General features: G+C 40.0%; 1 protein-coding gene across 1 annotated transcript in view; it reads right to left on the reverse strand.

The window, feature by feature from the left end:
• SOAT1 (sterol O-acyltransferase 1) overlaps nucleotides 1–17,667 on the reverse strand; it is a 56,684-nt gene extending 39,017 nt beyond the window's left edge. The window contains exons 1-2 of the mRNA XM_080649109.1: nucleotides 17,446–17,667; nucleotides 2,819–2,941 (exon numbers count right to left, since the gene is read on the reverse strand). Of these exons, the coding sequence (XP_080505235.1) occupies nucleotides 2,819–2,933 (115 nt within the window). The 5' untranslated portion in view covers nucleotides 2,934–2,941; nucleotides 17,446–17,667. The remainder of the gene's footprint in view (nucleotides 1–2,818; nucleotides 2,942–17,445) is intronic.
• Nucleotides 17,668–24,794: the final 7,127 nt, after the last annotated feature.

Genomic DNA, 24,794 nt, shown 5'->3' on the forward strand with positions numbered 1-24,794 from the left:
GCTATTAATTCAATAAACCAAAGGTTGGGTAATTATATAATTTATCTAACAAACTGGGGCACTTCTGAGAACGCAAGGAGACAACATAAAGAATTACGCTGGACACAGGTAAAAATTCAGACTAACCTGAGCAAATTAAGACAAAATCACCCTACCCATAGGTTACTAGAATTATAAACCACGGAATAAGAATCCAAGAGTTACATATGTTGAGTTTAATGGGGAAAAGTCATGGGGTTGTCTCAAAGTGATATATCACAAGGTAGTTCTAGTTGAGTCTCAGAGTTCTTAATACCAGTGGTTCACAGCCAGTGATGTGAATCAGCACTATCCAGCAAGCTTTTCCAAACTTAACATTCCTGGACCCTTCCGCTGAGATTCTGATTCAGTAGATCTATAATGGGGTCCAAGAAGCTGTTTTTGTTTGTTTGGGTGGTTTCTTTTCATTCTACAGTAATTATATATACCCTTGGATGGTTAACTTTGTATGTCAGTTTGACTGGGCTAAGGGAAGCCCAGAAAGTTGGTAAAACATTTTGTCTGGGTCTTTCCAGAAGAGATAACAGGTGAATCAGTGGACTGAGTGAAGAATAACCCTTCCAATGCTGGAGGGCCTGAACAGAATGAAAGGCAAAGGAAGGACACGTAGGCTCTTCTTGCTTGACTTGCCCTGGGACAATGCTGCTCCTGTTTCTTTGATTCTCAGTACTTCGAACTTAACGTTTAGACTAGACCTACACCACTGGCTCCCCTGGTGTAGACAGAAGATTGTGGGACTGCTCAGCCTCCATCTGAGGCAATCCCTCAAGATAAATCTTTCTATGTATCTACATATATCTGATTGGTTTTGTTTCTCTGAAAGGCCCTGACTTTAATAAATGCTGCTACTGAAAACTGCCAGTAAGATGCATGTCTCTAACTTTATGCATATGAATCGTCTGGGAATGTTATTAAAATGAAATTGTATTCAGTAAATGTGAGGTGGGATGTTTCTAATAAGCTACCGGGTGGTGCAGATGTTCTGGGTCCTGGTGGGTGGGCCACAGGGACTGGCGTAGCATGGTGTCTTTTAAGTCCTTAAAACTCAAAGGCCACATTTTACCCACCTGCTTATTCCCCAAAGTGACCAAATATTTAAATAAGTAGAGAAACACAATCTATTTTCAGATGAGCATTACTTAACATTAAACCAACAAGGAGGTCATACTTAATTTACTAGTAAATTTAAAAATTTTAATTTTTAATATCTAAAACCTGGAATAATTAAAACTTAATATTAACTAAACAATGAGGAGTACTGAAAATATGTAGAAATTAGAGTAATTTAAACACATTTTTAAATTGGGACATAAAGAGAAAATTGTATCTGGTGATAGAAAGTCTCAATAAAAAGTAGTTTTTCTGTCTCTAAGACAAACAAAATGGATTATCACCCAGTCCCTAAATCATGAAAGGGGAATGTTTCTACCCAATGTTGGCTCAAATTTCCCATTTTATATCACACTAAAACTAGCCCATATGCAATACAAATATTTCATAGGTAGCTAATTAAGAGTACAGCAATCAATAAACTTCATTATGCAAATGTAAGCTGAAACATTTTGGGGATCCAGCTGCTCATATTTACAATTAAATTTAAGTAGGAAAAGCAAAAGAATGTTTCTTTATTTAAGAAGTTCATGATGCCAGACAACTTGTCTCAAAGTTTCACTTCTATTTGTTAACCAAACAAGCCTCTAACTTTCAAATCCTTGTTGAAATGAAACCTATATAAATGTCACTGCAAAAATAAATAGCCTGATGCAATAAATGACATCAGTTGGAGCTATCAATCGTAAGTATAAACCTTGACCTTAACAAGTACTATGTCATACTTATCTTTGTATTCATGTGCTAAACAGACTTGGATATAAGAATAAAACTTCCGCCCTAACCAGTTTGGCTCAGTGGATAGAGCGTCGGCCTGTGGACTCAAGGGTCCCAGGTTCGATTCCGGTCAAGGGCATGTACCTTGGTTGCGGGTACATCCCCAGTAGTGAGTGTGCAGGAGGCAGCTGATCGATGTTTCTCTCTCATTGATGTTTCTAACTCTCTATCCCTCTCCCTTCCTCTCTCTGTAAAAAAATCAATAAAATATATATTTTTTAAAAAGAATAAAACTTCCTAATCTCTCTACCTCTCCCAAGATTTATAGCCCGGCAGTGAACTAGGTTAGTTATCCTGGTTATTACTTTCAGACTCATTACATCTGTTAAGAGAGTAATTACTAGTACTTATTCATAATAATCCAATTATGTTATGTTCATTGCAGACGGAGGGTTACTTATTCATTTAACTCAGAGCTCCATGAGGACTGATCACTGCTGTAAGCCTCAAGCACCTAGCAGGGCACCAATCATTATTGGTAGGTTAGGTGGTTGAAGAAATGAATAAATGGATGAATGGTGTCTAAAACATAGTAGATACCCAAAAAATATTCACTGAATTAATTAAGAGCTTGTTTCTAATGTATTAATTACATGAAACACTATGTAATATACATCGTACATTAAAGTACACATTGCAAATTCCATTTACATTAATAAAGCTCACCTCTGAGATGTGCCGTGTCACCAGTAGTATCTAAGGTGGCTGTGACCAACAATTAAACTGGTGTTCCTTTACATTCTCAGTATAGTTTTCCCTTCTGCATCTTTGCAGTGCCTGCCAGCAAATCCATGTATAATAAAGAGAGCTAAAGAGATGGCTCAGTGTTCTAGAACATGAATTTGCTCTCTTTCATTAATTCACCTAAAAAAAAAAAAATCAAAAGCCTCACCATTACTAGGTGTCTCTGGGGCCTGCTTTGCAGGGTTTCCCTGGTCTTCCTTTTCTTCAGGATCGTCACTGGACTTTGACAGCCGTTTTCTTAGAGACATCTCCTCGCCCACCATTGTGTTATCTAGGAAAGAAGATGCAAAAAGTTTTGAACCAAGTATCTGGTTGAGGCAAATTTCACAATATCACGATATTTAGAGGTAAAAGAATGATATATTCTCTCCCTTCTGTTTTACTTTGATCATATTTAAGCATTTTCTGAGTATAAGATACTATAACAAATGTGAAGAAATTAGTCCCTATAAAGTAACTGACTGGTTTCAAAGGCTCTTATTTAAACATAGCCCTCATTCTTAAAGAACATTTTAATTGAACAAGGCATAAGTATGTGAAAAATCATGTAAAGCGTTCACAGAGTAGAAGGTATCTGGACGTAGTCTTGAAGGAGGAGAACAGGGCACTCATGGGTAAGAAAGGGTTAAAATGAGGAGCCCTGTTCAAGAGATCACAACAGACCACATTACAAGAGGACAAGAAACAAGCTTTTGTTGAGTATCTACAAAGTGCAAGGACTCTGCTATGTGCTTTCCGTTTTCCCATCTAATCTTCATAACAACTCTGCAAAACAGATGGTGTTACTCCTGGTTTCCATATGGGAAAAAAATAAGGCTCGCCCTAATCGGTTTGGCTCAGTGCATAGAGCGTCGGCCTGCGGACTCAAGGGTCCCAGGTTCGATTCTGGTCAAGGGCATGTACCTTGGTTGTGGGCACATACTCAGTAGGGAGTGTGCAGGAGGCAGCTGATCGATGTTTCTCTCTCATCCATGTTTCTAACTCTCTATCCCTCTCCCTTCCTCTTTCTAAAAAAATCAATAAAATATATTTTAAAAAATGCTACTTTAAATCATTAAAAAAAAAAAAAAAGCTCAAAGTAGTTACTGTCAATACCTTCCACCCCACACCAGTTGCACAACGTGGGTTTATTAGGAATGCACACCATGGGAAACTGTGGGGTGACTCAGTAAGGGAGTATTAGAACTAACTTATTTAGGATTTGGAACTTGGCTAGGTGATTTTGGGTGAGAGTACAAAGAAGCAGAGGTTCATTGCTGCTTGCGTGCTGTCAGAAAGCCAAGACAATGCTATGACTGGGTTTCTCAAGAAATCTCTATGGGAAGGCTCCCTAGAAGGAAGATAAAGCTGGAATTGACAAAGCAGAAACCCTAACTGATGTTACTCTAGGGAGGAGGATGCTGGAAATTTTGTGACTTGGACAATGATCATGCTTTGTGTTCAGACATGATGATGGCATGGACTTGTTTTTGTCTTGACCCATCGTGGTCACAGAATGCCTTTTCTGATGTTGACGGTCAATGAAATTGTTTTCAACGGAACACCAAGAACTAGCTTTAAGCACCGGGCTATCTCGCAGCATCACCGAGGCCTAGCTGACAGCCCCCGTGCAGCTCTCAAGTGCCCAGGGCTGCTTTCCTCCTTCTCATTACTGTAACCTGTGGAGACCAAACAGCTAATGACAGGGTCATATCTGAATCCAGGTCCCATCCAAACAACACTATTTCAATTTTTTTAAAGTTGATAAAAGAGAAATATGACAAGAGGAAAGACTAGAAAAGAGAGCTGGAATCAAATTGTAAAGGCCTAAGAAACGAGAAATTTTTTTTCTTTCTGTTAGGCAGTGGTGAGCCATTTTAAGCACTGAAAAATAAGATCAAAGTCAAATTTTGGACAGATCAATGTCAAGACAGAATAAGGCTTACTCCAAAGCAGTGTTTATTATATATTACATTTTCATTAATCTGAAGCAAAAAGAAAAATAATGAAGTACTCACTACATTAGTTTTAAAGCAACATATTTTTAAATTCTAAGATTACCATCTTTCTAAAGTTTTAGGTTAATATGTTCTTTTCTGTATGAAATGTAGTACATGGGAGTTTGATTGTTTTCTTAAATATCATTGCTTGACAAAGTAAAAATCTGACAAATGTAGATCAGTCCCCTTCCAATATTTTCTGAAATTGAACAAATGAAACAATTATGGAAGGGTAGATGAATGTGTCAAGTAGAAATTTTAGGAGATCAATTAGATCTAATTGAGAGGAATCTAGGAAAGAGGTAAGGGCAACTGACAAATCTGAAAGTCATTTGTGTGACAGTGACAGAGGAAGCCAGAAGAGCTTCTAGTTCTCCAACAGAAAAGATCAGAGAAGTGAGAACAGACAACTAAACTCTGAAAGATGTCCTGCACATCTTGAAGTAACACATCAAGAAGTAGAAAAGAAATCAGGGACGGAAACCACAGAGATTGAGAGATGCAAAAAGAACCCAGATGTTTAAAAAAGGAATTACACAGGGGATAAAGTGGATTAAAAATGGACTCTACTTTTGAGTGCTTATGTGCTTTACTATACATGTATGACGTATTTTAATTTCAATATAATCTTTAAAGTAGTTACTATTACCTTATTCCTCAAATGTCTTTGGTTACCATGTCTTCTATTACCATCTTTCCTGTCTCTAGAAAGCCCATTCTCCTCTGCCTTTCTTTATCTAGCTAACCCTACTCACCCTTCAAAGTAAGAGTCACAACCACAGCAGCAGGAACAGCAATAGTAACAACTGCAGCTTTGACTTAGTGAGCAGCTATTATGTACCTACCATGTGCTGCTGAGTCCTTTCCATTTTCTTATCAAATCTTTATAAAGTTAGAAAGTAGGTATTATCCTCATTTTACAGATGAGAAAAATATTGTTACGGAAGTGATTTAACTTGCCCTAAATCATATGATTCTCTAACAGCACAACTGGGATTCAAAACCAGAACTACCGGATTCCACAGCCTATCCTGTAATCACGAGACCCGTGTCCTCTGCTAAGGTTCCTTTGACCACCACCAGTCATCTCACATTCCTCGGCGCTCCCACTGTGACTAACACCTTACTACTATACTCAGAGAGCAATTCTGTCTCCCTCTTATACAGGCATAAGCTCTTCAAAGACAGGGACTACATGGTATTTACTCTTTGAATCCCCAAAATCTAGTGGGGAGTCCCTGGAGCATGGCAGGCATGCATTATACAGAAAGTGGATGTATCAGTTAATACCACAACCCATTATCCCAAGTAAAAGGATACAATGCTCTAAGAGAATCAAGAGGAAAATATATGCTAGGAGGAAGCCAGTAAGCATCATCTTTACTATTAACACCTTTACACATCCTACTCCAAAATAAGATCTACAACTGCTCTCAATTGGGGGGTGGGGGGTCCCTGGGACTCTTAAAGGTATGCAAAAACTACTTTAACTATTTCAATAATGAAAAGAAATTATACATTTGTCACATAAAACAAATAATACGGGCTAACAAAAACAATGTCACTTTGCTTTCGGCTGAGTCTATCAACTCAGTGAGAAATCAGTTCTCATGCTGATTAAAAGCACTGATTAAGAGGTGAAAAAAATACTTACTAAACCAAGTTTGACAAATAAATGATGTCTAATAGACCAAAAAAAAGTTAAGCCTGAATACCCTGCAGAAAAAGACCTGTCATGAAATTAGGAACCATCAGCCTCATCTAAAGAATGAAGCCTTACATCAAAAGCTAAAACAGCAGTCCTAAGTTTGCACCATCACACTGCCATAATTCCACCTACTTGTTTTAGAAGTGAGCCAAAAAGGAAATCCTAACTTCATAACAAAACCTTTTTATCAGAGCCTATACTAATGCTGCTGGCCTCAAACTCCTCTATTAGCAGAAGTGAGAACTGTAACAGTGGAAAAGCACAGGATTTGGTATCAGAATACGATAGTTTACGTCTTTGCTCCATCTTATCATTATGTACTTGGGTAAATCTTCCAAACTCTATCAATCTGTTTCTTCATCTAGAAAATTAACATAAATTCTGCTGCAGTTTATCATCATAAAAAAGTATGATAGCCCTAACCGGTTTGGCTCAGTGGACAGAGCGTCGGTCTGCAGACTGAAGGGTCCCAGGTTCGATTCCAGTCAAGGGCATGTACCTTTGTTGTGGGCACATCCCCAGTAGGGGGTGTGCAGGAGGCAGCTGATCGATGTTTCTCTCTCATCGATGTTTCTACCTCTCTGTCCCTCTCCCTTCCTCTCTTTAAAAAATCAATAAAATATATTTTTTTAAAAAGTATGATAATATGCACTCAAGTGCCAACATTTTATTAACAACCAAGTGTAAAGAATTAAGTGATCTGATATCTAAACACACGTACCTCCTGTATGCTAAATAACACAGTCAAACATTAAGCCATGTCATTCCTCAAATTCTACTTGTTTGCTTTATGATGTACTAAATGAGGGTAAATAAAGTGCTATAATTACATACTTCCTCAAGTGCAGCTCAAACATCATGTGGTTTTCAAGGTAATATTAATATTTTATTATTGTCATACATACAGATGTTAGGAAGGATAACTATTACTTAAAATGGCTCACCTCAATTCTGACCAAATCCTTAGATCACATAGATGGTAAAATTATGAAATGATGTCTAAATTGAGTTCCTCCTGCCATGCATGTCAGCTAACAGTGTATAGCTGTTACAGCAAAAAAATAGAGGCAAATTATAGTAATGCTCAGCTCAATTGTTCCTTCTCTAGACAGATGGATCATTTTGACCTCTGTATGGAGAGCAGACCACAATGAGGTCAAGAGTGCAAGCAAAGGGCCAGTGAGCAGACACTGCATTCACCCAGGTGAGGGAGGAAAGAGAAGACCTTTTTGACCACTCATCTAAAATAGAACTGAATGAAATGACAATTTCTCCCTTCTGTACTATTTTTTAACATAACACCCAGAGTAAACCAATCTAGACAGTAGCTAGGCAAACAACTTGAGCTGTTGCAAAGTCAAAAATTCAAACTGTAATTAATGCTACATGGTTTCTAAGTGCTAACATGGAACACTGATCCTGTGTGAGGTGTACCATAGTGTTTTCTTGCCCTCCCATTAACACAGCACCTGGAAGGGGAGTTCTCCTCCTTGTGTCCTATTATCTCCAGGTCACCTCTCTCCTCCCCAGGTCAGCCAGATTATCACAACTGATACCTCTCCTGTTGCAAGTATGTGCTGTCTTCCTGACCAGTCCCCTCATTCACTGAGGAGGTGAACATCTCACTCACTCCCCATCCCCTCACTAATTCTTCCATACTTCATCACCCATGTACACAGATCCATCCAATACCCTGTCTTTCAATCTTGACTTCTTCTTGTCTCCAGCAAGCTGTTCCTATGTCTGTTACACCTTCCCCTAGAACTTGCTGTCACCAATAACTGCTCCATGTCCATAATTCTGATTTCCAGCATCTAACCCTCTGAACACACCACCAGTTCACTTACTCAGATACCTCCACACCAATTCTTTAATTCCCTTCTCCTCACACCAGCCCACATTTCTCTGAGCTCCAGGCTCATATCCAAAGGCCTACTTCAAGTAGATGTCTCATAGGTATCACACAACCTGATCAAAACTGAATTACTAATGTTCCCTCCAATTCCACTGTTCTTTCTGCCTTCCCTATCTCAGTTAATGGGACTAACAGTCAATCTTTGCCCAGATTTAAATAAACAACAACACTAGGAAGTGATCCTTGATTCTTTCATCTCCCTTATCCAATCCAAAAGCAAGTCCAATTTACTCTGCCTTCAAAATATATACTCAATTCTAATCTTTTCTCACCATACCTACCACCTTCACCAGTCTAAGCCACTGTCACCTCTCACTATGGTAGCCTTCTACTGGACTCTCTTCAATTTCTCCCTTCTGTACTATTTTTTAACATAACACCCAGAGTAATTCTTTTTAAAGATGTCAGAGCAAGTTACTCCCCTGCTCAAAATCCTTCAAACATTGGATGTTGTTCTAAGTCCTCATCATTGTCTAGTAACTCCTCCGTGATCTGCCACTCACCACCTACCCTCTCCCTCCAGCACCCTCAACCTCCTACAATTCTCGCACTTGCTCTACTCTAGTTACTTTGGCCTTTTGCTATTTCTTGAGCAAGCCAAGCTCATTCCCACAGCTTATCCTCGAGGCTTTCTCCTTCACTCCATTCAAGTTCTCTGCTCAAATGCCCCCTCAACTAAAATAAACACTCCCACACCCTGTTACTCTTATTCGTTACCTTGCTTTTTCTTCAAAGCACTTATTACCCAATACATTATAGCACTTATTATCTATCTACCCCATAAGACTATAATCCCCATGAAAAGTAGAATGTTGTCTAGTTCACCATTTTACCCAAGTATCTAGAACTACACCTGGAATATATCTACTCATTTGTCGAATGAATTAAAAAATGGCTACCAAAACTCAGAGACAGGAGAGAAACCAAGATGGCGGCATAGGTAAGCACCTAAACTGCTGCCTCGCACAACAATTTCAAAACTACAACTAAAAGACAGAACGGACACCATCGAGAACCACAGGGAAGCTGGCTGAGTGAAAATTCTACAACTAGAAGGAAAGAGAAAAGCTCACAGAGAATTGGAGGTACGGCAAAGGGTCTTTGTGCGCGCAGAGAGGAAGGGCGGCTGAGAGCCTGGCTGACTTTCTCTGGCGGAAGGGGGAAGGAAGCCCCCGACCGCACTGAACCCCAGTTCTGACTGCACTGAACCCCAGTTCCGGGCGAGCCCCTGGGGACCCACGCTCTTGTGGGGGGAGTCTGGACTCTCGGGTGGAGACTCGGGAGCCGGGGAAGGCGGAGGACTGAAAGCGCGCGTGTGCCAGTGCGCACAACGGCTGCGGAGGTTGCCACAGGCTTTCCCTAGTGGAAGGGAGTCAGAGGCTCCTGACTGCACTGAGCCCCAGTTCTGACTGCACTGAACCCCAGTTCCAGGTGAGCCCCTGGGGACCCACGCTCTTGTGGGGGGAGTCTGGACTCTCGGGCGGAGACTCGGGAGCCGGGAAGGCAGAGGTCTGAAGGCGTGCACGTGCGCGCAAGGGCAAGGCTGATGGGAAGCCAAGACTGAGACTCCACCCCATCCAAGCTGAGCACAGAGGCTATTGTAATTTGGCAAGTCTAATCCTATAAGGCTGTCTCCAGCACCAAACTTCTCCCAGCATAGACACAGCTGATCCTTACAGCCAACTGGCCTGGAGGTCAATTCTTCCCAGTGATACCAACAACAATCAAGACTTAATTACAACAAGGCTGTACACACAGTCCACAAAGGGGTGCACCAAGAGTGTCCACCTCAGGTTAACTGGGGAGGCCGACCCACTGGGCCATATAGGAAACCTAGCACACAAATCTACCTTACCAACTCAGGGAAGCAGTGAAAATGCGGCGTCAAAGAATCAGATCCCAAACGAAAGAAATGGAGGAAAACAAACGACTGGATATAGAATTCAAAACCACGGTTATAAGGCTTTTTAAGAATATCCTAGAAAAGGCCGATAAATATAACGAGACCCTCGAAGATATGAAAAAGGACCAACTAGAAATTAAACATACACTGACTGAAATAAAAAATATTATACAGAGACCCAAAAACAGACAAGAGGAACAAAAAAATCAAGTCAAAGAATTGAATTATAAAGAAGCAAAAAACACTCAACCGAAAAAGCAAAAAGCAAAAAAAAAATCCAAAAAGTTGAAGATAATGTAAGAAGACTCTGGGATAACTTCAAGCGTACCAACATCAGAATTATGGGGGTGCCAGAAGAAGAGAGAGAGCAAGATACTGAAAACCTATTTGAGGAAATAATGACAAAAAACTTCCCCCACATGGTGAAAGAAATAGACTTACAAGTCCAAGAAGCGCACAGAACCCCAAACAAAAGGAATCCAAAGAGGACCACACCAAGACACATCATAATTAAAATGCCAAGAGCAAAAGACAAAAAGAGAATATTAAAAGCAGCAAGAGAAAAACAGTTAGTTACCTACAAGGGAGCACCCATACGACTGTCAGCTGATTTCTCAACAGAAACTATGCAGGCCAGACGGGAGTGGCAAGAAATTTTCAATGTGATGAATAGCAAGAACCTACAACCAAGATTACTCTACCCAGCAAAGCTATCATTCAGAATTGAAGGGCAGATAAAGAACTTCACAGATAAGAAAAAGCTGAAGGAATTCATCACCACCAAACCAGTATTATATGAAATGCTGAAAGGTATTCTTAAAGAAGAGGAAGAAGAAAAAAGTAAAGAGAAAAATTATGAACAACAAATACATATCTCTCAACAAGTGAACCTAAAAATCAATTGAATTAAAAACCTGAGGAACAGAATAATCTGGTGAATATAATAGAATTAGAGGCATAGAAAGGGAGTGGACTGATAATTCTCAGGGGGAAAGGGGTATGGGGGGTTCATGAAGAGACTGGACAAAAATCATACACCTATGGATGAGGACAGTGGGGGGCAGGTAAGGGCAGAAGGTGGGGTGGGATCTGGGTGGAGGGGAGCTATGGGGGGAAAAAGGAGAAACAATTGTAATAATCTGAATAAAGATTTATTAAAATTAAAAAAATAAAATAAGATAAAATAAAAAATGGCTACCAAGCATTTTCACATACATTAAGAAAATAAAACAATTGCACTTCACATGTCCATGAAACAATCATTAATAGGCTAGTACAGTGGTCGGCAAACTCATTAGTCAACAGAGCCAAATATCAACAGTACAACGATTGAAATTTCTTTTGAGAGCCAAATTTTTTAAACTTAAACTTCTTCTAACGCCACTTCTTCAAAATAGACTCACCCAGGCCATGGTATTTTGTGGAAGAGGCACACTCAAGGGGCCAAAGAGCTGCATGTGGCTCGCGAGCCGCAGTTTGCGGACCACTGGGCTAGTATAATAGCTGGAATTGATGTTTCCTTTTCTTTCTAACTTTACCCATTAATATTAAATGATAATGATGTTATATAACTAGGTCAATGAGGATATTTACCTAGTTTGGGATTTAAGTGTAAGTATATACATAAAAATGATCTGTTCTAGAACTTAAGACTATTCATCAACATTTGCTATTCAGGACCCAAATTTAACTTTAGGTTACCTAAGAGACACTGAAAAACAATTTGCTGGCAAATGCCATACCCTTTACTCCATTGGAATTCTCTCAAACTTGAGCGACTGTTTTCCTGAAACAATTCAAATAATTAGAATAAACATGATCAGAATTGTTAGTAAGTTCTCTTTTTTTTTTTTTTTAAATATATTTTATTGATATTTCACAGAGAGGAAGGGAGAGAGATAGAGAGCTAGAAACATCGATGAGAGAGAAACATCGATCAGCTGCCTCCTGCACACCTCCCACTGGGGATGTGCCCGCAACCAAGGTACATGCCCTTGACCGGAATCGAACCCGGGACCTTTCAGTCCGCAGGCCGACGCTCTATCCACTGAGCCAAACCGGTTTTGGCTGTTAGTAAGTTCTCTTAATGGGTACTTACTGTTTTCTTCTCTGTCTGATACGAACTTTGTGTACATTATCTCCTTTACTGCTAACAATAACCATATGTTGGGGTAAATCCTGTTCCCATTTTCAAACAGAAAAAAAAAGTAGTGACTGCCAGAAGCATAATTATAAATGACAGTAAAGAAAGAAAACTTTAAAAGTATGACTCAACATTAAAAAAAGAGAGAACAAGTAGAAGTTTTATGTTTTGTTTTTAGTGTGATCAAAGGAGTTATGTTTCTTATGCATCCCCTCATACATCACTGTATCAAAGCAGACCTTAGCTGAAGTTCATGCTTTAGTGGCCTTGGCACATCTTTAAAAGGCTATGGTAGTTTAAAAATAGAAGGCAAGGCAATTTAGACTAAAAATCTTAAGTTCTGACACTTAAAAGATATGTGCCAATCAATTATCTGAAAATAAAATTCATGTATATTAAGCACCTCTTTCTACAATGATGTTAGATGAACATGTTGTAATAACAGAGGTCTACCCCATTACATTGCACACACACACACACACACACACACACAATGTGTCAAAAGAAGAGATAACTACTTAGGGAAGTCAAACAAGTCCTCATGGAGGAAGTAGCATTAGAGCCAGAGTTCAAAAGAAGAAATAGAAGTTTGCTAGGCATCAAAACAGGATGGAAAGAGAGCACACTATGAAAAACATGAATAAGTACAGACTGTGTTCATGTTTTTAATGACCTTGACAATCTTTAAAAGGCTGTGATAGTTTAAATATAGAAGGCAAGGCAATGTGCCTAAAAATGTTTTTCAAACATTATTTCAAACATTTTATTGAGGTGTGTGCCAAGTTCTTGGATACACATATTACCACAATAGTCTGTACCCTCCAGAAGTGAAAATCCAGCGGGCAAAAGTCATTAAAATGTAATTATAACACCTAATGGCGTTACAGAACAGTAGTTGAGATATCATATAGTATGAAGGGAGTTCAGCCTGGTGGCCAATTGATCTTAGGGGCAATTACAAAAGGTTTCCTGAAGAAAGTAAAACTTAGTTTAAATCTTAAAGCAAGAGAAGGAATAAAGCTGAGCACAGAGCAAGCAGAAGGGCAAAAATAAAAGCCAGAGGCCTTTACAGGCCATTCCAAGGAGTCTGGAACTTAGCACACAAACAAGGAGCTGATCGTTTTTTTTAAATAACAGGGTGACTTGACATTTGTCGTTTAGTAAGATAACTCAGGTGACAATATGACAGCTGTGCTATGAAAGGAGATATTGACAGGGAGAACAGAGCTCACAAAAAAAAAAATGATAAAGGTCTGAAGTAAGGATCAAATGACATGAGTTTACTAAGTGAACAAATGAAGAAAGAAGAGATAAGGGAGATAAATTTACAAACATTAATCTGAAGCATCTATGAGATATTCAGATGGCTATATCCAGAAGGCAGTTGTAACTCACAAATCCCAAGGGAGTTTTCTAACTCAGCAACTTTAGAAGAGAAAGGAATAGACAAGTTTAATATGATGTGGGTGTGGGTCAGCCAAGTGATGATGACCAACAAGCAGATGAATACACAAGTTCAGAATGAAGATGGAAATCTGGGATTGATTCATCAGTATATACAGGCAGCAGCTGAGGCCAAGGCACAGGAAGGAGATCTCTCAGGGAGACCATAAGTCAAGAAGTTACCTAGGAAATAATAAAGCTAATATTAACTTGACACTATGGTTCATTTAGTTCTCACAACCACCTATGCAGGTAGGCAGGTACTAATATCCCATTTTACAGGTGGTTAAGTAATTCCCCCAATATCATGAGGGAATTAAGGAACCCTAAAAAAGCAAGGCTAGGAGAAGTAGACGCAAGCAATGTTCAAAATCAAGTTAGATGATTCAAGATGTAATCTATGGCCAGTATCAAGGAAAATTTAAGAAGGACCAAAAAATGGAGGCCTCAACCAGGTAACTCAGTTGGTTACAGCATCGTCCCGATACTCAAAGGTTGCAGGTTCAATCTCTGGTCAGAGCACATACAAGAAGCAACTAATAAATGCATAAATAAGTGGAACAACAAATTCAAGTTTTTCTCTTTTTCTCTCTTTCTCTTTCTCTCTCTCTCTCTCTCTCTCTCTCTCTCTCTCTCTCTCTCTCTCTCTCTCTCTCTCCTCCTCTCCCTCCTTCCCTTCTATCCTCTCTCTAAAATCAATAAATATTTTAGCCCTAACCGGTTTGGCTCAGTGGATAGAGCGTCGGCCTGCGGACTCAAGGGTCCCAGGTTCGATTCCGGTCAAGGGCATGTACCTTGGTTGTGGGCACATCCCCAGTGGGGAGTGTGCAGGAGGCAGCTGATCGATGTTTCTCTCTCATTAATGTTTCTAGCTCTCTATCCCTCTTCCTCTCCCTTTCCCTTCCTCTCTGTAAAAAATCAATAAAATATATTAAAAAAATAAAATCAATAAATATTTTAAATGGAGAAAAAAAAGGATGGTAATATTTCACAATTTGGGGACATTGATAGATGTGATTTACTTCTACAGTTAGTTTCAGGAAGGACAAAGAAATGTATTGGACTGGGTTGCAAAATGAGCTATGGAAGTGAAAACACTGATCATAAGACTAGTCTTGCAAGAGATCCAGCAATGAAGACACCACGCATTAATTTTTACTAAGTCAGTAACACTTACTGTGCTTGACACCAGGTTCAGTACATCACATATCTCATTTAACATTTCCATTTTAAAAGACACAAAAGATTTGGAAATGCTATGAAACTTGTTCAAAGTCACATAGCCAGTAAGTAGCAGTGGAAACATTTATACCCAAGATGACATAAAACTGATTAGATAACTATTTTAAAATACAACACATTGATTAAACAATTATTTCTTAAGAATCTAATCCATGCATTGGTTTTGTAATATTCAGTTTAATAGCATCTAATTTGACTTAATAAAGTGTTAATAATCTGCTGTTGATTCCACTTAATGTATTTTTCATTTCAGTTATGTATTCATTTCTGATTGTCTTTTTTTAAAAATTAAAAAAGAAAGTATTAAAATTCAGCTGAGTAAATCTGAAGATCTAATTGTTTTTATTAAGCGATTCAATTGGGCAGCATCTCATTAGCAACTAGAAGGGTACTCTGATAAGTTGTACTAAGAAGTTAAAAGTGGACTATTTCAGTCAAGGATACCTTCCCATAGGGGAAGGCAGGGGTCTTATCAGGTAGATTAAGATTATGTTTCTGGGAGAGATCAAAACTGCAATCAGATCAGGTATTAAATCTAGATTTGGGATCATGGGCTTTCAGCAAAAATGTTGCCATATTGGACCCGTGGTTTTCTATTTAACAAAAGCAAAACAAAAAGAAACGATTTAAGAAGCAAATGAACCAAGTTAAAAGAAGTGTCAACTTTAGCCTGCCTATAGTGTTCCTATTAATAAAGCTTGCAAAAGAAGCTATATAAATCTATAAAACAAATAAATATTGAGCACCTATTCTCAGTGAAGAACTTTGCTATATCACACCCAGGTTCAGTGGGGGAAGGGGTGTGGGGCGGAGGGGAGAATTTACAATCCAAAACATAAAATTTCTCCCTCTTCCTTCAAAACATAGATTTGCCCAATACAATCCCACAATATTTACATATCAAAGAATTAGGTCATTAAGTCAATTAGCAAAACTAAAGAACATAGACAGGTTCTCAAACATCTGTATGGTCACTATATTTACTAATCTTATGTGATAAATTCCAAAAATAAATTTATTAAAAGCATTTTCCATTTCCTTCCCAAAGGAAACAGGCACTCTTCCCTATTTAATTATTTCCTATTCAAAAGTTCCTTCCTCTGTCCTCCAACTCATTCATTCTTTCTTTGTGCCAGGTGCTAGGCCAGACTGAAGACATAAATAAGATGGACTAGTTACGGGTCATGAAATGTACATGCTAGTAGAGGAAACAAAGCATCTAAGTAACTAATGCAGCTTACTACAATGGATAAATTAACTGCCGCTAAGGAAAACAGAGTGCTGGGAGGACTTCACCAGGACAAAACTGGTTCTCTTAGTGATATTTGGGCTGATAATGAAGGATACATAGGAGGAGTTGGAGGAAGGGAGAGAAGAGTGCCTAAGAGATGGAGATCTTAAAGAGAAAGAGGCTTTCTTAGAACAAAATTAAAACCCGTGTGGCTTGAGCCCAGAGAGCCCAAAGAAAAGTGGCCCCAAATGAACTGGAGATAGGAAGAGTGGCAGCAGTAATCTGGTCTTCATGCTAACGAGAAATGGGAAATCGGTGAGAGTTCTACGAGTGTGCTGCATTGAAACACATGTATTTTTAAATGATTACTTTTTTTATTAGGTGATTACTCTTGAATGTCTCAAAGCTCCTTCCAAAATCCATTCTCATGTCTAGACAACACACAAATTTCCCTAACAAGTCACTCATCCAAACCCTCTAAATTATAGCAAGGGGGGAAAAAAGGTTTCAAGTTTAATTCTATGTCAAGAGAAAGGCAAGTACTCTGAAAAATAAAAAAGTAGTTTAAACAGATGGCAGCCACTTAATTATTAAGAAGTGGCCAATAAACTTAATCTACATATACATACAGACTATAGAGTTTATAGTTGTTTCTTCCTTACAAATAACTTCTAAATAGACATGTCACCTAAGTTGCGTGGCTGTTAAGTATTAAGAGCCACAGAAACTTAATTACATTATAACATTTAAGACTAAATTATGAGCTTAATTAAAGGCTTTGGTGCCAAGGCAAGCAAATTTAGATGTATTGAAATGTCATTCATCCCTTCGCACATGTTTTTTGTTTTGGGGTCCCCCCCCCAAATCAATTAGAAGCTGACTTCTTGAGTGCATTTTTGGTTTAAGGAATAAAATGTCTTCTAAATTATAACTTTCTTTACTACCGACTTGAGAGATGCCACAGCAAGTGTGGGACACCAAAGCCATCTCCAATGCTGCCAGCCACCGGGGGCCCGATGGTAACTTTCCCGCCCTCTCCATCACCCAAACTCCCCAGGACTCGCGGAGCCGCCGCCTCCTCCGCCCCCATCCCAGGACCAGGCCAGGCCCGCGGGACCGGAGTTGCAGCCACCGCCTCTATCCCCTTCCTCTCGGCCGGGGTGGGTGGACCCGGGCGGGAAGTGAGATCAGATCGGGAGCAAGGGCATTACCTGGGGCCGGAGCCCGGCAGCGGGGACCTCGGCAAGGAAAGCAGAACCGGGAGGCCGTCAGAGCGCGGCCGACAGGAAGGTCAGCTCCGCGCAGCTCCCAGGGTGTCCAAGGCCGGCAACGCCGCAAGCCCGGCCGCAGACTAAGATAAAGCGCCGGATCGCCGGCCCCTCCGCCCCCAGCCTCGCGGCCCACTACGCAGCGTCACGCGCACTGTCCGCGCTGGCTCAGGATTTCATTGGTGGCCCAACAGCCACCAGGCTCCGCCCACCGCTCACGGCAGCCCCGCCCCTTTCCGCGCGCGTGTCTGCAGTGCGAGAGCCCCCCGCTGGCCCTGGAGCGGTGCGCCGGGAGTTGGGCTCCAGCAGGTTGTGACGCCGGCGGCGGCAGCAGCTTGCTTTTCATTTCTGCCCTAGCGATCCGATGTGCGGCAGGTATGGGACCGAGACAACTTCCTGCGAGTCCGAAGAGACACCCCGCACCGGTAGCCCGGGACTGGCGAGACTGGTGCCTCTTCTGGAGACTCGCGGAAACAGATTCTAAAACTGAGGATCGTTGTAGTTCGCACTGACCCTCTAGGAACAAAATAGAAGCGCTAGTCAGAAGCGTTTGTCATGACTTCTTTGTCAGCTATACGGGACGGTATGTGACCTTCAGCACGTGCGAACTAGATGAAGAGACAGTAAGATACGTGAAATAATGGACAATTATGTAATTAAAAGGGGGTTTCATAACCAAAGGAAAAAATGATGCAGAGAGAGGTTTAGGACATAGATTAGCTAGGAAAGTTAATTGCTTAGGGTTTACGAAGGTAAAGGTGTTAGGTGAATTTAGAGTAAAGTAGGTGAAAAGGGAATGAGAGCAGCAGGGACTGAAGGGCCACAGTCACAGTCTGCAAACCAGCACAAGCTAGCCTAGTCTGCCTAAATCACTTGGACCCTATTCCAAACAGATAGGGTCAGGCTGCCCTGAACAGATGGATCAGGTTTATCTGAACTGACTACCCTCTGTGTCCCTTTTATAACAAAGAGGATGGACAATTACCTGTCCACCCAGAGCAGGCGGCACTTCATGCCAAGACAGAAGCTGCATCAGCATCTAGTCCAATTCAGTACTGGCAGTCATTGGGAACCTACCCAGTTTGCCTCTTTTTTTTTTACAATATATTTTATTGATTTTTTTTTTTTTTTTTTTTTTTTTTTTTTTTTTTTTTACAGAGAGGAAGGGAGAGGGATAGAGAGTTAGAAACATGGATGAGAGAGAAACATCAATCAGCTGCCTCCTGCACACTCCCCACTAGGGATGTGCCGGCAACCAAGGTACATGCCCTTGACCTTGACCGGAATTGAACCTGGGACCCTTCAGTCCGAAGGCCAACGCTCTATCCACTGAGCCAAACTGGTTAGGGCCTAGTTTGCCTCTTGTACAACTGTGATTGCTGCTTCTGCCAACTGGATGACAATAGAATCTGGTAGATCCCAATGGCTTTTGTACTTTATCTCTCCCCTCCCATTAGCTAAGGAGCAGTAGGAACACAGGAACTCATTTCCGTTGAGACTATGCTGGCCACTGTAAACACCGAGAAGACTTGTGCGTTTCTCTCATTTATTCATTCAAAAAATATTGTGTTTTGTTATTGGTGCTAGGGGTACAGCAGTGAATAAAACAGAAGCTCCTGCACTTAGAAGCTTATGTTTCTAGAGCAGAAAACAAATAATGAAACAAGTAAATGAGATGATTGCAGGTGGTAATAAGTGTTGGGAAGAAAGCAAAACAGGATGGTCATGGAAGGACTTTTTGAGGAGGTGATCTGAGCTAAGACTTGAATGAGGGGAAAGTGCCAACTATGCCAACTATGGGAAGACGAACATTCAGGACAGAGGACAATGAATGTGAATTTAAGGTTCTGATGCTAAACAAGTTTGGCTTGCTTGAGGAACAGAAGGCCAAGAGGCTTGAAGCACCATGTAGAGGGTAGGAGTTTAAGGTTGGACAGTTAAGCAAGAGCTTAATCGTGTTGGATTTTTTTATTTCAGTTAAGTTTCGTCTTGTTTTGTTTTTTTTTAATCAACTTATTTTGTAGAGAATAACTTGGAGGAGAACAGAAATGGAACAGGAAGAAGCCAGAGAATGATAGGAAGCTATTGGACAAGTTATGAGATAGATGATGGTGACCTGGATTAGTGTCGTTGCTATGGAAATAGAAGTAGAAGAATTTCAGGATATTTCTTGAGGTGCAGTTGTGAAGAAAGGTAGTAAACAAGGTAACTCCCAGGGTATTAAGTGAATGGGAGGATGGCAATGCCATTTACTTCAAGGAGGAAGACCACTTAATATGATTGGAGGGACCTTGAAAGCCTCTGCCCTTACTAATCCTCTCCTGCCACTGTTCTGAAAATCCTTGGGATCAAGGCTTGGTTAAATTTGAATGTTGCTTCATCATATTCCAAAAAACAACAACACATGTAGCCCTAGCCAGTTTGGCCCAGTGGATAGAAGGGCCTGCGGACTGAAGGATCCCCGGGTTCGATTCTGCTCGAGGGCACATGCCTAGGTTGCAGGCTTGATTCCCCCGTAGGGGGCGGCCAGGAGGCAGCTGATCAATGATTCTCTCTCATTATTGATGTTTCTACCTCTCCCTCTCCCTTCCTCTCTGAAATCAATAAAAAAAAATATTAAAAAAACAAAAACAACCCTGACCAGTGTGGCTCAGTGGATAGAGAGTCGGCCTGCGGACTGAAGGGTCCCAGGTTTGATCCTGGTCAAGGGCATGTACCTTGGTTGTGAGCACATCCCCAGTAGGAGGTGTGCAGGAGGCAGCTGATTGATGTTTCTCTTTCATCGATGTTTCTAACTCTATCCCTCTCCCTTCCTCTCTGTAAAAAATCAATAAAATATATTTAAAACAAACAAACAAAAAAACACCAAAAACACATGTAATAGTTGCTAGGGATATAAACATGAATAAGAACAACTGTCTATTGGGGAGATAGGTAATAACTAAACCATTTCAAGACAGTAAGATGTGTTATAATAAAAAGAGGTAGCTTGTGCACCAAAGGGTCCCTGGTTTGATTCCTGGTAAGGGCACATACCCAGATTGCAGCTCCGTCCTCAGTAGGGGGTGTGTAGGTGGCAGTTGATCAATGTTTCTCAATGTTTCTCGTATTGATGTTTCTTTGTCTCTCTTCCTCTTCCTCTCTAAAATCAATTAAGAAGAAAAGGAAAGGAAAGGAAAAGAAGGAAGGAAGGAAGGAAGGAAGGAAGGAAGGAAGGAAGGAAGGAAGGAAGGAAGGAAGGATAAAATTGCCTAACAGGGTCATTGTAAGGATTAAATGAGTTAATGACTACAAAGCTCCAAGTACAGGCACTGGCATATAAAAGTGCTGCGTAAATGCATTGAAGTTCATCATTATTGTTGATGTTATTATCTTCTGGATACAATGGAAGCAAAAGGAATGACTATCACGCTATGAGAGGAAATGTTGAAATGGAAGAAGGCTTTTTGAACCAGTAGGAGGAAGGACTTTAGTGGGCAGGCAAGGAAGGAGGGATAGTCTAAGCAGAGGAAGGTCAAAAGCCAACAAGACGAGAGAGAGGGAGCCAGACCATTGTTGAAGTGTAGGATACTTGCTGAGAAGTGGAAATACAAAAAGTTGGTGTAGAAGCTTAAGAAGTTTGTAGGCAATGCTAAGATATCCTAACTCAGATTTCCATAGTCAGTGGGGAGCCAGTGAAGGTTGTTAAGCAGGGGAAGAGTCATGATTTAGGCAACTAGGCTGGAGGGAGATGTGACTGGAGGTGGAGAGATCAAGTAGAAGGCCATTACAGGAATAGAGGTGAGAAAGGATAAAGGCCTAAAGCAGAGCAGTAGCAAGTGATATGGAAAGAACAGGGCATATTTGGGAGAGATTTAGAGACAATTGATAGAATTTGACAGTGTTGGTTGTGGAGGTTAAGGATGTACCCAGGATTTCTGGCTTAGCAGTTGGGGTGGGTGGAATTAATGTAAACTCAGGTAAGAGAATGCGTTTGAAGTAAGAAAAGGAGGTAAGGGGTTTGAATAAGCTTTAATTGGGTTAATATTTAAGTTGAACTGGTCCACTTCCTACTGAGATATAAAGGAACTGAAGAAGAAGCAAGCAAGTTTTGTTTTGGTTTACAATAAAACAACTTTCACATTTTTTTTCTGATTATGTCAATAATGCATACCTCTCGCAGAAAATAAAATCAAATACAGAAAAGTACAAAGATAAAAGCTATCTAATGTCTTACCATCCAGAGATGCAGCTGAATGTTGATGTGGGGAAGGAAAAGAAAAATGGCCTGAGCCTGGGGACTGAGCTCTTTTGCAGGAAGGTGCAGGGAGCTAAAAAGGGAAACAGAACAGGAACCAAACCAGGTTTTAAAATACAAACAATTTTGTTCTTCAAAGGGTCACATCTCCGTTAGTGATACCAAACAAGCAATAAGTATTTATTCCATCCCAAGTGTGGGTAATTTCTCCCTTGGCACTCAGGCTTAGTGAAAACATAGACTCATATGGAGTTAAGGTTTGGGGATTAAGACAAGGACAATGAAGCAAGCGTGTAAATCAGGGCAACCTAGATCATGGGTAGATCCCAAACAAAATAGAAATCAGGTATCATTCCTTCTCTTACTGGTTCAGTTATTGCACATACTATGTCATCACTTGTTTTTCTACAAATAGAACTCCTTACAAACACGGCAGAGAGCCATCTATCCCAGTTAAGAAGGCTGCCCGCTTGACTCCATAGATTCTATCTAGTTCTAAAGCAAAGTACCTTTCAGGAACTGCAATAGATGTAATAACATTTCCAGGGATATATACACACATGAGGAAATACCCTCAAGAGTTCCTGAATCACCACAAATTTTTTTAATCTCACTGAAATTAAGTTGTAAATCTAAAGAAGATTCTGATTAATTAGCAAGTTAAGATATTAAGTCCTAGCCCTAACCGGTTTGGCTCAGCGGATAGAGCGTCAGCCTGCGGACTGAAGGGTCACAGGTTGGATTCCGGTCAAGGGCGTGTACCTTGGTTGCGGGCACATCCCCAGTAGGGGGTGTGCAGGAGACAGCTGATTGATGTTTCTCTCTCATTGATGCTTCTAACTCTCTACCCTTCTCCCTTCCTCTCTGTAAAAAATCAATAAAATATGTTAAAAAAAAAGATATTAAATTCTAGAGAAACAACTAAGAAAGTAACTGAAAATATATATAGTGAAAAAATCATTAAAGAAATTTAAATGTTACAATAGAAAATATTCACTTGATGAAAAAAAGCAGTAGGGTAGAAAGAGAACAAGAAAGACATGAGACATAGGACAAATTTTTAAATGGCAGACATAAATCCAACGATATCCAATATAATAAAAGCCTAATATGCTAAGTGTCTGGTCGTCTCGTCTGGTTGGCCATTCAACCAATCAAAGTGTAATAGGCTAATAATATGCTGAGGCCTCTCAACCGCTCACTGTGACGTGCACTGGCCACCAGGGGGCAGACAGTCGACTGGTTGACCAGTCACTATGCCGTGCACTGACCACCAGGGGTGGTGAAATCAAGATGCTCCGACTGGTAAGTTAGCTTGCTGCTGGGGTCTGGCCGATCAGGACTGAGCCAGATGGGCTGGACACACCCTGGAGCCCTCCCACAGTCCCTCCCTGGCTGGCCAACCTCGAGCGCCCCTCCCCAGCCCCAATCATGCACCAGTGTGGTCCCTTAGCCTGGCCTGTGCCCTCTCACAATCCGGGACCCCTCATAGGATGTTGGAGAGCCAATTTCGACCTGATCCTGCAGGCCAGGCCGAGGGACCCCACTGGCGCATGAATTTGTGCACTGGGCCTCTAGTCAATAATTACATTAAGTATGAAAGAATTGAACAGTCCAATTAAAAGGTAGAGAATGTCAGACTACATTAATAAACAAGATCCAGCTATGTACTGTCTACAGAAGACACAGTTTAAGATTCAAAGATACACATAGGTTGATATTAAAAGAAAGAAAAAAGATATGTTATGAAAGAACCATAAGAAAGCTGAAGTGGCTATATTAATATCAGACAAATAGACTTTAAGGCAAAATGTTTAAATGATGAAAAGACTTTAAAAAGTAGTTTGGCAATTAAACATAGTCACCAAATGACTTGGCAATTCTACTCCTCTGTATATACCCAAGAGAAATGAAAACATATGTCTATACAAAGACTTGTACAAGAACATTCATAGCAGCATTATTCATAATCGTCAATAAGTAGAAACAACCTAAATGACCATCACCTAATGAATGGATAAAGTGAATATCCATGTAATGGGATGTTATTCAGCCATACAAAAAATGAAGTACTGATATATGCTACAACATCGATAAAACTTGAAACATTCTGCTAAAGTGTAAAATCATTGTCACAAAAGACCACATATTATGTAATTCTATTCATGCGATATGTCCAGAATAGGTAAATCCATAAACAGAGAGTGGATTGGTGGTTGCCTAGAACTGGCATAGTTGGGGGGAAATTGGGAGTGACTGCTAATAGATACAGAATTTTCTTTTTGGGGTGGTAAAAGTATCCTAAAATTAATTGTGGTGATGGTTGCATGCACAACTCAGTGAATATACTAAAAACCATTGAACTGTACACTTAAATGGGTGAATTGTATGGTATATTAATTGCATCCCAATAAAGTTAAATAGGCAAAACTAATATAGAGGTCTGAATGGTGGTTACCTTTTGCTAAGTTATCAATTGAGAGAAGGCATGAGGGATCCTGCTGGTGTATTAGAAAAGTCCAGTGCCTTAATCTGATTACACAGGTGTACACAAATGTAAAAGTTCTTCAAACTACATATTTAAGATGTGTGTACTTTATTATATGTAATATCTCAGACAAAAAGACATCTTTATATGTTAGCTCTATTGAAATAATTTTGATATTCATTAAAATATTGATATTCATTAATTATATTTTAATTTTTTTATTTAAATTTAATATAAGGATATTTTAGACCCTGGCTGGGTAGGTTAGTTGGTAGAGCATAGTCCCAATATGCCAAGGTTGCACAGGGCACATACAAGAATCAACCAATGAATGCATAAATAAGTGTAACAAAAAAATCAATGTTTCTTTCTCTCCATTCCTCTCTCTAAAATAAATTAAAAGTAATATTTCAATAAGTAAAATAATGTAAAACACATATTTAAATAGCTTTAAGTTTTTACATTTAATTTTTAATGTAATATATTCAGTGTAACAAATATATTCAACACACTCAATTTTCATGCATTTTATTTATTTTAATATATTTTTATTAATTTCAAAGAGGA

Source organism: Plecotus auritus (assembly GCF_963455305.1).
Source record: "Plecotus auritus genome assembly, chromosome: 12".
NCBI classification, from domain to species: Eukaryota; Metazoa; Chordata; class Mammalia; order Chiroptera; family Vespertilionidae; genus Plecotus; species Plecotus auritus.